Below are 18,003 nucleotides of genomic sequence, written 5' to 3' on the forward strand. Positions count from 1 at the left end.
ATTTTTGAAAACCACCCCCCCCCCACAAAAAATAGAAAATGACAATAAGAAAATAGCAATAATTACAATGATGATTATTACGATTCTTGCAGGCTGTTTGTACAGCTTGATGGGACAATATGTTTAAAGATTTCTTCACAAATGGCCGATATTAGCAAACTAAATTATCTTGGTAACAAAGGCCTGATCTCATTGAAGATATTTACAGGTCTGTCACTTTCATCTTATTAGGTTCAATGGGAATGATTTTTTTTCTTTTTCTCTTAATGTAAAGAAAAGATCTCCTTTTGTGCTATAAACAGACCACGTACTGGGAGTGAGGAAAGAAGAAACAAACAAGGAGTGTAAGAAAAATGAGTAAAAAAAACCCAAAATTTAGTATTTGCAACTTGCAGTGTACATGTAACAGCATTTACAACTTACGTGTTACAGTAGGGCAACTTGTTGTAACCTTTGTAGTTTTTCATATTAAGCAGCATGGAGCAGGTTTCACACTTGAAGCATAACTTGTGCCATGTCTGTCAGAAAGAAAAAAAGGAGAATTATGACAGCAAGGAAAATTATAAACACAACAACAACAATAATAATTTAATAATAATAATCACAACAATCATAAAAAATAGCAAGAGAATATTATTAATTTTATCATCATCATCATCATCATCATGATCACAGTTGATAACATTAACTCTCACAATTTGATTTATATCACTCACACAAACACAAATGAGCAATATTTCTTGGTGTGTAACATAATAATCTGTAAAAAACATATGTATATCCTACACAAACATCACCTATAAATTGGTTGTGAACTCCCTGCCTGAATGGGGGCTGATAATTGCCATTTGACTAAGATAGCATCCCTGGGGAGTGTTTCATAAAGCTGTTCTTAAAGTTACGAACCACTTAAGAATGACTGGTGATCAGTTCTTGTGCTGAATTATTGAAATTCTAATAAGTATAGCCCATCAGAATGTGTTCCAGTCATTAAGTCATTTGTAACTTTAAGAACAGCTATGTGAAACACCCCCCTGGTCCTGTTTTGGCACTACTCGAGTTTTAGTACTGTACAAGAGACCACAGCAACCACTACATATCCAATTAATGGTGTTTCCATGTCTCAACCAACTGCAACATAATCCCAACAGGAACATATAGATATTTTCCTCCTCCTTTTTATTGCTCTAAATGCTTTTTTTTCACATCTGAAGTGAACTAATTCCACTCATTGTAGCCATGATATTCTTTTTTAATGCCAAACTGTGACTGATTTTTGTTGTAAAGTGCTGTGAAACCAGTCATTGACGGCTTATCTCGAAAGGGTGCGGCGCGGAGTGGAGTGCTCAACGCACCCATTCGAGACAAGCCCCCGTTTGTCTCAAAAGGGTGCGTTGAGCGGAGTATGTTCGATGAACGTACCCATTCGAGACAACCGGGGGGCTAGTCCCGAATGTACATGTAAGCTAGTCTTGGAGGCCAGCCTTTTTGTCACATAGTATTCATCCACCACTTTTCCACTTTGTATCTATTGTTATTATTTTTTTAACGTTATTTATTTATTCTCTGGAAAATGTGCATTTGACGTGCCTTAAAAGCGCTAAAACAATTGTTTGGCGGGATGCTTTTACATAATACTTTTAGAGAGGTCTTGTGGCAAATTGGGAAATCTTGACAGCACGCGTTTCTTCAATGAAAGGATTCATAATTTCACGAGCTACCTCACATCCGATCACCAGCGGCGTCAATCCATGTTTTGGATTGGGGGGGGGGGGGGGGGGGCGGCAAAAGTTGAAAAAATGTATTTCATGTAAATTTTAGTGGCTTTGTACCATTTTTTAAACATATCTTCGCATTGCGTTTTATGAATTTTTAAGTTACCGAATTTATTGGGACAAAACGATACTTCTACCCCCCCCCCCCCCCCGCCCGATCGACGCCTCTGCTGCTCACTCATTCTTACATATTTTTAGAGGGAATAATAGATACCGTGACCACAAGTCTTAACACTGTTGACCACGCCGCCAAATATATTGTTTTATATTGTTTGTTTTGGTACTTTTTTTTTTTTGGGGGGGGGGAATACAAACAAATACAACACAATTTCATAAGTGATTCAGCAAATTACACGGGGCGTTTGTCCCGTCCGTGTAGATCCCATGACAGACATAAATTTGCATAAATTAACATAATTAATTCAAAATTCTGTGTAGACGTTTGATAGCTCCTACAATGTCCTATCAGACAAAACAAATAGAATGAAAATCCACTGTAAAATGTCTTGAGAAGTAGCATTTTAATGTTTTTGGAGAAATGTTCATAAGGCCTAATGAATTTCAGAATTATGAGTTAAGTTTGGTAGCTCCCAGCAAGCCCTATCAGATAAAACAATCAGAATCGATTAGAAGTAGCATTTGTGTGTGTGTGTGTGTGTTTGAAGAAATTGCCACACACGTGTCTGCGTACGGAGCCTGTTTCATATAGTCCCCTCGTGAACTATGACGGGGACAAAAAGTCTGGCCTCTAAGACTAGCTTACGCGTACATTCGAGACTAGCGCCCCCTCCCCCCCCCCCCCCCCTCCCGGTTGTCTCGAATGGGTGCGTTCATCTAACATACTCCACACCCAACGCACCCTTTCGAGACAAACAGGGGGGCTTGTCTCGAACGGGTGCCTTGAGCGCTCCACTCCGCGCATTGCATTGTATTGTATTTGTATGATATCTCGTACATCATAAACGGGTGTTACGTTCACACATCAAGCATACCACACCTAGGCCCATGAGCTCACACTCAATTACACAAACTCTACGCATCATTTAAAGCAAACACTAACGTACAACACAACAAACAGCCATGCACATACATATGCAAAGATGGACCCAGACAGTTATAAGGCATGAGACCAAACACCCAAGTACAACTGTACACATAGTTTACAACTGGGTAGAAATGTGCTTTATTTGTGTTTCTACAATACATGATTCTTACAGCAATTTCTTGTTTCCATCACTGGATGGACACGAAATGGTGATATTAAAATAGAGACGGTACATAGTATACGTAAACTAAACAGCTATATATCATTCGATATGTTGTGTACCTCAGGAAAGCTTGAAAGGCATTATTTTCTTCTTTTTATACTTTGTAATATATATGATTTTCTCACTAAGGCAAGATATCTGGGGTTTTTTAATATGTGAATGCTATTTCTACTGGGGAAAATGAAAAAGTAATGTAAGATATACCACTCATAACTAATGCTTGCATTGACCGCATATCAACAATCTGGATGCTTCTTTATCCACTCTGGTTTAAATCATGTGCATTCGGTGACCTTCTCCTTTTCATGCAATCTTCCGCTGAATGTGTGTATGTCGGGGGAGAGGATGGTTACAGAACTGATGATTCAACTCAACAAACGTGTTGACACATTTTTCATAACGGATACACGATTGGGTATGTTACATCAGGGGTGGATCCAGGAATTCCGCAAAGGGGAGGCGCCTTTACAAAAGCAAAGGGGAGCACACACACCCCCTCCCCCATTTTTTTCTTTTTATTTCTTCTGTTTTAACAAAAAAAAAAAAAAGAAAAAGAAAAAAAGAGAGGGGGCACGTGCCCGTTGCGCCCCCCTCTGGATCCACCATTGTACACAAATGCCCTCTAGAGCACAAGACATCACAGCAGTACATGCAATGTAAGAGTTTGATAGATACATATCATACATACATGGTACCTTGTCATCTGACAAAGACAGTCCAAATCAACAAAAAATAGGGCAATCTCTGATTCTGAAGAGGAGTAAAGGGTTTGGGCAGTTTCTAAACCCTCACTTCCTTAAGTCTAACTGAAATATGAAATGTAGACAGGTGAGCCAGCACTGGTTGAGTTGTGTTTTTGAGGACCAGTTTCATCTCTGTCTACCTGTACTCTCAATCTGGTGTCTGTAAATGTTCCTGCCATTCCAACCTTAGCTTCACAGGAGATACTCATATTCTAAGACTATCCATACAACATACTCTTGAGAGACATGATTAATATACAGTACATCAATTTCTTGTCACAACTCTAATTTGTCTGTTCATTTCTGTTCAAATTGATTTCACATAAGAAACTGGTGCTTGTATCCAAGAAGTGCAGGGAGGTGTTTTGCAAAAATAATCATCAGGGCAGTTTTCATTCTTCTTCTTTAATATGCAAGTTTAGTATTATATCACACACACATACATAGGCAGACAAAATTAGATCAGCAACCGATACCTTTTTCTACTGCAAACCTGATTGGTACTTCCAGTCTTTTGTTGCTGTTGTTAGTGTGTGTGTGTGTGTGTGTGTGTGTTATTGTGTGTTATTGTGTTGGACAGAGGAAATGACAAGTTAAGATCTGCTTCACACGAAGATATGACCTTAGCCACAACTTGTCCCAATAAAATCTTTATAACAATACTTTGAAAGCACAAACAAACAAGACAATTACATTAAAATTGAAGAAAATATTTTTCACTGTGGGTATTCCATAAATTGTGCAAAAGACATCAAATATTTGCAATTGACATCACATATTCAAAATTGCTTATATCAACCAAATATCATACAAAGAAGCTGTAGTGTCCGCACACATGTGGAAGCAGTGATAATGGTAAGACAGTGATAACTTTAAAAAGTTCAGCCTTCATTGTTCTTCCTCACTCTGTATTACAAGATTTAGTCTCCAAATTCATCCTCAATAGGCTCCACTAGCAACTTCAAGAGATCTGCTAATTCATGCTCAGTGGTATCATGGACTTTAACACTAAGGATTCTGAAGAATTGCATCAAAGCATGGCAACAGCCAAGATGGCTATTCAAGAAGGATTCAGCAGTACTTCAGGGCATATAACAAAACCCTGACATACCTACAGCCTAACGCAGATGCCTATTTCGAACACTGGGATACCCTGTGTCACAAACATTTTATTATCACAAACACAAAAACACAACGTGTTGTGTCCTTATGCAAGGAACAGCACAAGAAGAAAGGTATGATATTGACCATTTTAAAAGATCGTGTTCTACTCCTCTCTACCCACGGCTAATGGAAAAATCACTTGCTGAACTTGTTATCAATTGTCATGGAAATTATCAGGTATTTGTTGAGGTCAAAAACACAAAACAAGCCTGTACAATCCAAGTTCATGAGACATATGAGAGAGTACAAAATACTGAACACAGGCTCGACCGTACTTGTCATATCCAGTATCAAGTTGTATAATAGCAATCCTAACATATCATTAAACATGTATTTCAAAAAATAAAACTGAAAAAAATCACCCAAGTGACAGGTAGATAGTTTTAGCAACATTTCTGGTTGAGGCATTTTGATTCTCAATGTTCAGACACATTCATTGAAACTGACGTGAGGCCACACAGGGACAAGTTTAATCTTCTACACATGCCTGCATTGGCAGTGGGCTACGACAATAATAGTGTAATGACTGAGATATAAAAAGTGGCATATTATACAACATGACAAATTAGACCTCTGTTTCATCTTTCAATTTCTTGGCAAGACGGACAAAAAACAAAAAGAATCACAAGTATCACATCAAAAAAGTATGCTGAGTTGTTACATCTACAATGAGCTGTTCATGCCACTTTGGAACTGACGCTCCAAAATAATGTGTGTTGTATGAAGACTCATTTGTTCATTCTTTATTTATGCATGTCTGTGCATAAATAGTGCCATAACGACTTCTTTTTTTTTACATGGGAAGTTTCCTTTGTTCCTGGCAATATATAAATACAATTTTTTAAAACACACCACATGAAGGAAAAAAAAATAGGATAATACACATTTCATACCATTGCTTTTCATGACCACCTAGTGTCATAATCAGACCAGATTTCCTTCATACTGTTTTTTGGAACGATTAATGCTGCCAACGAGGCCTACCATGATGTAGTTTGGGAAGCCAATGTATCACATGCACTAGGCCATTCGCATCAGGGACTTGCATCGTATACATCCCCAAAAGAGTAAGAAACAAAAAGAAGCAGATTCAATTGAATTGATTCATTGACAATGTATGTTGGACCAGGAGCCACCATTCACAGAGTGTCTTCTTTTCAAAGCTTCAATATATCTAATGCCGATGCAGTAAAATAAAAAAACGTTGTGGGTCGTCTAACGCTATGAAGTCGTCTATACGAGCTCGACGTAGTTCGAGGGTAGCATTCCTGTCTGCCCAGTCCTCTCCACGGTTCCCGTCATCCAGCCCTCGTCGATGTGCTGCCAGTTGACGACCAAGTCGCCCTCCTTAAATGAGACCTCGTCGCTGTCTGCGGCGTTGTAGTCGTACATGGCGCGGTACTTCTGCTGCCTGCCGCCCCCATAGTTCTGAGGAGGAGCCTGCTGTGGGGGCGGAGCCGGTTGCCTCTGCTGTCAAATGAAAACAAGAAATATGCAACTACTCAGAGAAAGCTATCTTCAAAGTCAAGCGCAGTCATACATTTAACTTGTGTGCAAATCTGTGAAGGGGATCTCTAATACCCTTCATCAAAAGGAAAGAAAAGATGGCAGATGAAATTGGTCAGCAAAAGCATGTTAAGATACAACTCAAGCTGAAATTTTTTCTTAATTCTGTATCTGTTGCAGTCACAATTCCCAAGAGAAATATTTTCAGTTTCAAATCAGCATGCCATATGAGATGTATTTCTAATTCTAGTCCATGGCAACATACTGGTAATCATAAAAAAAAACACTTTCACCACTCTAGAACAAAACCAAAACAAGTCTTCACTATAATTTCAGTATCAATCAACTATCACTCTAAATTACTACAGCACATGGTATTAAAGCTTTCACATCTTTAAAGGGACTGTACAGTGCTGGTTGAGGTGGGGATTCATGTTGTAAACATTCCTAAGTGAGATAATGAGACACCTCTTATGAAATATAAAAGAGTATGTAATTTCAAGTAGGATTCAACATTTATTTGATGAAAATTGGTTTTCAAATGGCTGAGATATCCAAAAAAAAGTGATAGAAATAAAAGGCAACAGGCCACGCCTTTTATTAGGATTTCTTTGTTTCACTTTGTTTTTGGATATCTCAGCCATTTCAAAACCAATTTTCATCAAATAAACTTTTGATACACCTTAGAATTGCATGCTCTTTGACATCTCATAGAGTGGCTTCTGAATATCTTGCAAAACATTAAAAGCTAAATCCTCACCTCGACAAGAACTGTACACACCCTTTAAGCTGTTTAGAGATTAACATCAAGTATAAAAGATAAGTAACTATGTACTTTTAGTCTTTTTGAATAAAGTGGGCAAATACAAGTGTTAAGCATAAAGTGCTCCCAGGAAAAGGGGGGGGGGTATCTTTAATTCTGTCACCTGTTTGATTCTACAGCCTTTCCAATCATACAATACACATGGCAAACAAAGCACACACATGTATATCTTTACAAGATCATTTCCCTACACCTCTTTTTTTTCCCCTTATTTTTGTTCTCTTAAATAATCACTTACCATCTGAGGATCAAATAGTGATCCTACAGCTTGTCTGGGCTGGTTGCCAGAGTAGGCTGTTATTGTGAAGAGGAGGACAGAAAAAGGACACACAGAAGGTGATTGATCAAGTGTTGCCATGGAGACCGACAAAAGAACTTTTTTTTTGTATGCATTATTGCACAACCTCTGAAAGCACATGGGTGGTAATAGGTAATGACTCAATAAAATGCATCTCACACTGCATGCAGCTTATGTGACATGAACTCTCTAACACAAGCTCCACAAACTGAACATATTAAAACACATGATTATACATGTACACCGTCACATCTATAGGGATATTTCACAGCTGATCAAGATTTACAGCTTTCGGGGGTTTGTTTTCACACTGAAATGAGCAAGGTACAAGTTCACAATTTCAAGGATTGTCACACAATTTGCTTATATAATCATAAAATATATCACTGATTGCCCAATCATCTGTTATACCACATCAAATATAAAAACTGAAAGGAGATAACTACTGTATTTAACTGTACTTATTTTTGCTGCTTCTCTCAATAATCTTGGAATCATAAAGCTTCAGTACTCACATGTCAAATATGCTGACCTTTAATCATAAGATATGTACACATGGTATATTATATAAATGCACAAATAAAATAAATTTCAGCTACCATCAGCTACAGTTTGGTTGTCTCAATGCATAGATTAGACTCACACAACACACTTCCACATGCTAAACATGAACAGGTGCCCTCTTTGGACAGGCCTTTAAAAGACTTTTCACTTTTATTAATTTTCTAATCTGAACTAATGCACATCCACATGCACACACACACACCCATCCACACACACACACACACACTGGATAGAACTGCAAGAGTGGATCATAAATATGTACGGTATTCTTGAAAGTTGTAAATTAGTATTTTTACAATACTGGAAAGATTTTCATATGAATATTTCAGATTCAAAATAATATAAAAATAATTGACCATACTAGTGAGTATCTGTATGCTAATGATTTCATGTCTTACTGCAAATACTATATGCCAAATATTTCGGGAGGTTTTTATTTTCGCCAAATTTCATGAGTCAGGTGCTATTCGCCAAATTAAAGACATGCAAAAATAATGACACTGATCCCGATATGAATGTGACTCACACGTATACATTTCTCTGTTCAGTGCAGTACTCCACAATTGCGAATTTAACCACTCGCAAATTTGTCAGGAAGTCCTGATTCGCAAAAATTTAGACTCGCTAAATATATGGCGTATACAGTAAGGAGGAGAGATAAATGATAACTTTCTGTTTCACATCCAGCAGTTTTCAATCATATGTTAGGTGAATATGGGCCTTAGCACGCACTCTAGATATCGAAAGGATGCATTACCCTTCCATATTACAAAAAAGTAAAACAAACACACACACACATACACGTATCTCTTATGAGCAATGCATGTGCAACAAAATTAGCTCATTGTATGAAACCGAACTGTCTCTAGAGCCAAGAAAAAGTACAGCCACAGGTCAGCCAAATCATTGAACTAAAAACATATTGGAATGTCATACCAAACAAGAATACTCCTGCTGCATGTGTACACAATATCTTGCACACACAAACACACACACACACACACACACACACAATAAAACATGTATCACCTCCACACTTTCTTTAGAGAGCATCAATACAGCAGTTTAGAAACCTGAAATGCTGAAGAATGTCTTGTCGACCACACTGTAATATCTGTTTTTAGAGTGAAACATATTGCACTTACATACATGCACGCATACAATCTCATACACACTGTACCTATTGTCTACTCTACATCTGTAATACGCGGGTTACTCACTGTCATGATAAATATCTGTAAAAATGGCCAAGACCATGTTTCATGTCTGCTAGTTACCGCATATCAGAACTATTGGTACATCCCCACCCCCACCCCCCTCTTTCTCATGACATTCAGATCACAAATTTTGTGCACCTAGAAGAAGTTGTGTGTCCCTGCCTAGTTGCATGCAGTTACATTTCATGATCTTGATACTTAAAGGCAAGTTTGATTCTTTTTTCAAGTCTCATGTTTTGGAGTTGGGTTTGCATGATCTGACATGGCTGATTGATGTCGTCAACTACAAATCTGGGCTGTTCAAAAGGCTACATGTCTAGTCATCACGTAGCACCCTCAGCTACAATGACAAATTTGATGTGTCACTGTGGTGCAAAGGTTGGATGGAAACAAAGATCTGAAAGCTGCAGGAGCAAAAAGTGAAACTATTTTATGATACCTGATATTCAAAATGGAATACTCATTAGCCGGGTTCACACGTACAAATTAGCGGGATGACGATCGCGATGCTCATCCCGAGTTTTATTGCGAGCGTCCACACGTACCAAATTAGCGGGATAGCGATCGCAATCGGTATCCCGCTAATTTGGCGAGCGTCCACACGTACCGAATTATCCCGCTAATTGCCGATAGAGATAACAGCAAAGCCTGCAAACTGGGTCACACAACGCCCTTCTCTATCACTGCCTGCGCGCACTTACCTTTGTCCATTGTCTTTTACGCGTCGGTGGTGGGGTTCGCGCGCTGTTGTTGTTGTGCTCCAAAGAGGTGAAGGACCTCTCCGCAGAGGCCTCGCTGTTGTGATGTGCGCATTGCATGATGGGATGTAAAAACTCGAGATTGTAATCCCGACCGTTCACATGTGCCAGCGCGGGGCCAATTATCCCGCTAATTGGCGAACCAGCGCAAGATTTCTTGGGATTAGCATCGCGATGCTTATCCCGCTAATTTTCGGGTTTTTTCTGTCCACACGTGCAAAAAACTCGGGATGACGATCGCGATGCAAATCTCGAGATTTGTATCCCGCTAATTGGTGTACGTGTGAACCCGGCTATTAGCATCCCAAAGCAGTATAATTTACATGCCAACAATAAAGGCTTTGACCTTCCTCTTTTTTTTTTTTCTTTCATGAGGAAGTGGTAGCCCAATCAAGAGTAAAAGGGAATGCAAGAAGAAGGAAGAGGGGAACAAATTTCACAAGAGAGTAATAGCATACATACAGGAGTGATAGAGAATGCATTATATTCACTATTAAAGAATGAAAGTGGTGTGACAATACAAGACTCGTGAACAGCGAGTTAGAAAGATGGAGGAATGGAGGACAAAAGAAACGCTGGAGAAGGGAAAAACCGGGGGGATCGAGATCAACTTTACAGAGCTCCCACTGTAGTAATACACAGTAGTGAAGCTGCTTGGAGACCTGCAATCACTCAAGCAAAGTGCAGACAGACAGACACAGTCAGTATGAGTAATGGCTGCAGACGAAGAGGAAATCCTCCTAGTTAGTGTTGGCTTACGTTCACCTCACTGTGCTGAGGTGATAGCAAAGTGCCTCCCTGAACACTTCTAGCACATATTGTACTCATTGCAGTGTCACGCTCTCGTACATAAATCACTGAGAACATTATGTAAATAAATAAAGACAATGTCATGTTTTAATAGACTGCAAACATGTGTATAAGAGTAAATTTCACTTATCAAGGAAAGGACTTTTCAAAAATTATTAAAATCTATGATAACAGTGGTTTCACCTGCTGGCTGGAGTTCATAAACATGAAATTTTGAGGTTATTACAACAGGAAGGCTTTGTTCTCACACAGGTTGCTGAGCACAACAATTCCCCTAAAGTTGCCATACACAATCAAGCAGCACTGCAAATTGAAATGACCTTTATCTTTTTCTGAGACTTCCCACAGTGCTTTGAACACTGGAGAGATCCTTTGCAATATATAGCATGTTCTGATATCACAGTTTTTAATAGTTCTACATGTATACAAATATGTGTTGCCCTACAAATAGCTCTAACCATGCCACAAAGGCAGCTGCAATCCACAAATAGACATGATGTTGCATGTTATAGGCCATTGCATCCTGTCTAAGCTGGTTGAGGTCAGGTCTCAGAAAAAGAACCATGACTAAAACCATCACATATTTCCTTGCTCATGACAGGGTTGGGACAGTCCCATAGTCACATAGGTTGGAGATTTAAAGCCCTGTGAGAACTTTTAGTGATGAGGAGAGGAAAAAACATGTTTTGATACTGAGCTGTTGAGAGCTATATCATTCCATGGGGAAAGTTTACATTGAATTTATTAAAGCTAAAGAACTGTAGATCTCTACAAATGTTGTATATACTGTGTGTATCCCAAGTGTTATTGGAAATACAATTTCATTTGAATTGACTTGAATTGAATTGAACTGAATTAGCAATGTCATACTGATCCCCCAGGACATTAACAAATATAACTTATTCATTTCATTTCATGGGTACAATACATCATTGATACCATGTCTATGTAATACAAATTAAATATAATCAAAGGTGCTTGCTGTAGAATCAATGCTTGGAGGTAACAAGGGTAACAATGGCTTTACAAAGTGATTCCCCTTCACAGGACTATGTAGGCATTGAGGGTAAAGCACCTTGCCAAAGGGCACAACCCTGGGGGACTCAAACCACTAACCATCTACAATGTACATTGATAGTCTGTGGTACAAACCACTGAGCCACTCCTCTTAAAGGGATAGTACAGTTTTGGTTGAGATAAAAATTGAGCTTTTAAATTTTTGCAAGATACCAAGAAAACACTTATGATATAGTACAGAGCATACCATTTTAAGAAGAATTCAAAGTTTATTTGATGAAAATTGGGTTTGGAATAACTGAAACATTCAAAAACAAAGAAAAACAAAGCGATCGTTACAAAGTGTGGGTCCCACACTTTATTGGAATCACTCTTTTTTGATATCTCAGCCATTTCAAAACCAATTTTCAACAAATAAACATTGAATTCCTCATAAAATTGCATGCTCTCTTATATTTTATATGAGATTTCTCATTATCCCACCTGAAAATGGTAGAAACCGGAAATTAGGTCTCAACCAGAACTGTACGATCCCTTTAATAAAAGATGGTGGACAATTCAAGGCAATGCAGAAGCTATGATTTATTTCTCATTCTTTAATAGCCAAATATAGATGTTAGTGTGGAATGCTTGTGTTGTATGTATGCCATTTTAAGAAAGAAAGACTCCCTAAGCAGGTTACTTGTGAAAGACACATATTCTCTGTAGAGGGCGCTTGTCCTGTTTCCAACTGTCATTGTTTCTGGTAACTGTGTGACTAATAGGAGTGCATCCCCTTGGATGCTGGCTGCACATGCATACACACCCAGAAATGCATACCTGCTGCATATGCCTGAGTGGGCATGAGGGTCCCAGCTGGTCCTCGTATTGATCTGTTTTCTATAGTATTTATGTCCCACGGAATGGACTACTGATAACGTCCTTGTTGTGACATTTGCTGGGAGTATGCCAAAGTAGTGATATATGATTCACTGATTTGATAACATAACATGCTAGCAGACATTGTATATTTTCTATCACCAGTGACAAAAACATGGCATCACATTCCAACCAAATACATCAAATAATTGTGCACACATCTCAAAACTGAACTGGATACCTCCGAAGATGATTCTGGAGTATTTGACCCATCTCCTATGATTTGCATATTTTGAAAATTTACAAAGACTATGTACAGGATCTATGGCATTATGGGAAAGTGTGTGTCCAGGGGGAGGAAAAGGGGAGAACTGCCCATCAGGGACAGGTCACTGTATTAATGACACAAAGGCTACACATCACATCCATGGCATTACAATAAATTTACAAATAGTTTGGCACAGAATGGTTCACAACTCTACTTGGCACATGCATGAAAAGATGATATGGGGGGGGGGGGGGGGAGAGAATGAGTGCAGTTAATGTTACCCTGCGAGAACTAACACATCATGAAATAATATCGTGCCAACAAATTCACTGCCTGAACTCCGGATTTCCTCCAATATCCTCTACAGGGTAAAAAGAATATGGCGTACTCCTGAACATATCCACTTCCTTGTTCCACAATAATACTTAAGTCTTTGCCAAAAAAAGATGCTGAACAGTGCATATTTATAAAGAAAATCATAGTCAGAATTCAGAGGATCACCCACAGCAAAAATCATGGTGTCAATGTTTCCCTTTCTGAACTACATATGAAAGTACAACTCTCACTATATCTCTTTATAACTATCTCTGAAAAACATTTCATAACTGCGGACACGATAACACACACAGAATGCACATGCCCACTTGCAGTTTTGCTTGAGCCCTCCTGGATAATACACACATATGCATTTCTCGAACCAAGACAGTTTTCATTGATCAGTACTGTAAAAGTGGAAATTTTCGCGGTGTTGAAATTTTCGCACATTTCGCGCAACCAGAAGCTAGCACGAAAATAAAAGCATGTGAATATTTTTGCATGCCACATGTTCTAGTAGTTGATGTCTTGATTCCGCGGAATTAAAAACACACGAAACTCTTCTTACCTGGCCAAGCGCGAAAAATTAGTCGCGTGAAAATATCCACTTTTACAGTATCTCCTTGTGTCAAACGAAGACATCATCTTCAATACATTGTATAGCTGTATGATGAAAAGAATGGTACTTTTAACATATTGACTGACAAGACTGACAGACAGTATCATTACTACACCATGGAATATCAAGTTTGTTCTGTAAGGAGACACATGGTTACAGTGCCATTGTTTGTTTGTTTTTTGTCATGAACACAGATTTGACTGTTTATACTTTTCCACATCTTACACTTCACTAGGCCTGAACACAGATTTGACTGTTTATACCTTTCCACATCTTACGCTTCACTAGGCCTGACAATAACATGTAACTATCACTACCTTACACCCACTCAATTGAACTCTGGCCTCCATGTCAAAGACCCTTGACTACATGCCAGGCAAAAGGTTGATAGCTAGTGGTACATAATAATCCCACATACATCTATTTCAGTCTCTCTCACTCATAACACTGTACCATTTACTCAAATGAGTGGGTTGCTAAGGCATCATGAACCCCTTCTATAATTGAAACACTCAGTAAGACTTATGGTTTAACACTGCAAAAACAGTCACAACTGTCTGTTCTTGTAAATGGTTTACTTTTAGACAAACCCAAAATGTCTCTATAAACCAACAGGTCATGTCTGAAAGCCTGCTAAATGCAATAAAAAGTCACAAATAAATGTAATCACAAAAAATGCAGATGAATTCTACAAATACCTTTTGCCTGGAAAGCGCATTTGAGAATACTAATTCGCAAAAATGCCCGTAACCAGAGAACTCATTTCTCTATTTTTCAGGAGAGGACAAGTTCACCTTCATATGCATAAGGATCGAGAGAATGCAGCAATATCAGCAGAATAGATTGGTGAAAGTTTGAGGAAAATCAAACAATCCATTCAAAAGTTATGAATTTTTTAAATTTTCAATGCCACAATCGCTGGATGAGACGACTACTACAGTTTGTGATGTCTCATGCATAGTTATATTGAAAATATAAATACATTAAAAATTTCAACATAATAATATTTTCAATTTTATCACATAATAAAAGAGCATGTGAATTGCCTCTTTCAGAGACAGGGGAATACTATTACCCTTAACACATGTCAGTAACAAGTCAAGGGAAGGTGTACTTTTTTTTTCAAAAAATATAATTTTGTGGAATTCTCTTCATATTTTTCCTTTGTCATTCTATGCATGTGACATTATATCCCACTGTAGTAGTCTTCCAATCCAGCAGTGACTGAGCAGAAAATTAACAAATTCATAACTTTTGAATGGATTGTCCAATGTCCAATTTTCTTCAAACTTTCACTGATGTGTTCTGCTGAAAGCGCTGCATTCATTTAATAGGTGAACTTGTCCTTTATACATTTCTAATTTCATTGAAACTATGCAACAGACGGCTGTCATTAAACTGCACTGGTTCTATTGGAGTCCTACTTGTGTGTGGATGTACTCAGAGTGCATTCATGGGATGCTGGCAATATAATCAAATGTTTGTCAAGATGCATACTTCACAGAATCGGACATATCTGAGAACATTAATTGTCTACACATCCTGGCTAGCTTAAAAGTCAAGCATAGGGTTTGTGTCCTTTCACGATCACTGACATAGTAATTACAGTTGCATGTATCAGTTTCAGTAATGACTTAGGACACCACAGCATGGTAGCTAGTGTGAACAGTCATTCATTTTCATTGACAGGTTTTAAGACATTTGTATTCTTTGTGGAAGGTCTCCATTTTGAATAAGTGCTATCAGAATAAGAGTCACACCCAAGACTAAGTATTATGTGAAATACAATGGGTAAATTTACTCTAATTACTATTGTTCTCGTAAGCAATATCTAATCCCCTCCTCAATAATTTAATAATTGAGGAACTTTTGAATGTTTTATAATAATTATGTGTATTTCATATGACTGCATGATAAGAACAGAGTCTCCATTTAATTTTTCTGGTCCCTCTGGAATTTATTTTCTTGCCTTCTGTCCTGTTGAGAAATAATGGATGAAACCTCTGTATACAGTCAAACTGTACAGAGCAACTACACAAAGTAAAGAGAAAGGGTGGTCTTTAATAAAATTATGAATTTGACTCTACTCCTTCATTTCTTCCATAATCTTTTGCCCTCATATGCATATTGTCTCCTGTATATATATGAATGCATGAGGTGACAAGATGTTAAAAATTGCCGTACCTCTAAAATAAATGAATGCACAGGACAATGTGTAAAGTTTAGTTTCTCTGACTGTGTCATAAATTCATTCTCCCAAAACAAGAGCACTTACGTAAGGTGCCGAAACTCTGGCAGAAAGAATACCAATTAATTAGTATGCCAACATAATATTGCTCAAACTGAAGTCTGCAGCTGCTATACACAGTGAAATGCTGTACCTGCAGGAGATACACATAACAGGCAGCGACAATACGCTAGATCTATCCATGAAATATCTGTTCGGTTTTGCTTGTAGTAGTCATACATAACAGGTGGTTACTACAGACAGTTGTTTGCCCTGATAAGTTTTGGCAGTATTTAGGACACAGCATTTAGGACACAGAATGATTGTAGAGCAATACAACCTGCTTTCTAGGACACATTCCACAAGATGCTCAGTGAGTGCTATAGTAAACCATAGCACCAGCTGATCAGCTTTGGTAATTATTTCAGTTGTTGCCACAATCAGGAGTTACAGCATTTAAAGTTTGTAATGATACATCTTAAATCAAAGTAAGTGGGAACAGTCTATCTAGCTGCAGTAACTCTAAAATGGGATGGTCACCCAAAAATTCTAAAGGAGCAAATTAAATAACTTCATACAAATAAACTCCAATATCTCCTCAGCTGCACTTGTAAAAGAAAATTAAAAAAAGGCTGCCACAATGAATAAGATACACTTGGATATATGACAAGACACATGATGATATCGATGAAATACGCTTTCAGCAACTGAGAGGTTGAATTAGGTGGTCACACCTGACATCCACAGATTGCCTCAATTCACAGTAAACAGAAGACACCTTCCGACAGGCAAATCATGCTCTGCTCCCCGCGAGCTGTAATTCACCTCATATGAAGTCGGAATTGCAAAGATTTGACTGGTCATGGTAGGGGACAGTGACATCCATTGATAATTTAATCCATGATATGCCAGGCATCTGTGCCTGGTCCTCGGCATGCATTTAAAGCTGTGGTTGCCCCCCCCCCCCCCCCCCCTTACCCAACTACAACATGGCTGTGCAGCAAAAACATCACACACATGTAGATAAATTGTGTCCTACTGGAAATTCTGCACCCATCCAGAAAATTTTTTCACACTTATGATGTGAAAATGATTATAATTAAATCAAGCAGTCGGTCATTCTCAACAAAATGTGTCTGCAAGAAAGCAAGATGGCTTGTAAGATGATAACAGACACACACTACAAAACACTAAAACATTGATGCCCTGTAAAGAAGATACAGTCCTGATAGCTTAATACAACTAGCATACAAATATAAAAGTAACTAAGTTTTGAGCATTTCAATATGATATGTGATTGTGAGTCTTGCAGAATGACTGAATTGTTGATTGGTTTTTTATTTGTCTACTGCCTTACGCCATAAATAGAGTAAACTAATCCCTGCTACATTGTCAGTTTATTGGAAAAGGAAATTCACATTTGGCTGACTAATTCCATTATGCATTCTTTGTTCTCTGTCTGTCTGACTGTCTGTCCCTCTTTCTCTCATTCTCTCTCACATTGATGTATACAGGCTACCGATAAACTTCCATCTTATTTCCTCTTAATAGTTGATTTCCCTAAAATCAAGGGAAATCAGGCTCTTGCCTACGGTTCCATGCCTACTCATAGGTCAAGTATAAATAGAATATAAAAGGGAAGAATACATGTATGCATTTAACAAAGGAGATGTATTTGCATTATGGGTGGTTGAATACATTCTGATTCCCATCTACATGCGTACCCTTGCTGACACAGACTGGCTAAATTGATCCACATTCAAGTACATCCCA

The 18,003-nt window shown here is 38.2% G+C and overlaps 1 protein-coding gene across 5 annotated transcripts in view; it reads right to left on the reverse strand.

The window, feature by feature from the left end:
• The window catches only part of LOC139709558 (LIM and SH3 domain protein 1-like), a 62,229-nt gene that overhangs the window by 9,448 nt on the left and 34,778 nt on the right, over nt 1-18,003 (reverse strand). For 3 of the 5 annotated variants that reach the window (XM_071621519.1, XM_071621515.1, XM_071621514.1), the window contains 2 exons: nt 7,518-7,573; nt 4,893-6,420 (listed from right to left, as the gene is read on the reverse strand). In XM_071621519.1, coding sequence (XP_071477620.1) covers nt 6,184-6,420; nt 7,518-7,573 — 293 coding nt within the window. In that variant the 3' untranslated portion in view covers nt 4,893-6,183. Of the gene's footprint in view, nt 1-423; nt 519-4,892; nt 6,421-7,517; nt 7,574-18,003 lie in introns of those variants that run through there. The other 2 variants (XM_071621516.1, XM_071621518.1) reach the window with 2 other exon arrangements.

The sequence above is a fragment of the Diadema antillarum genome, unplaced genomic scaffold (assembly GCF_040938485.1).
Source record: "Diadema antillarum isolate AM-2024a unplaced genomic scaffold, OU_Dant_1.0 seq00001450_RagTag, whole genome shotgun sequence".
Taxonomy (NCBI): domain Eukaryota; kingdom Metazoa; phylum Echinodermata; class Echinoidea; order Diadematoida; family Diadematidae; genus Diadema; species Diadema antillarum.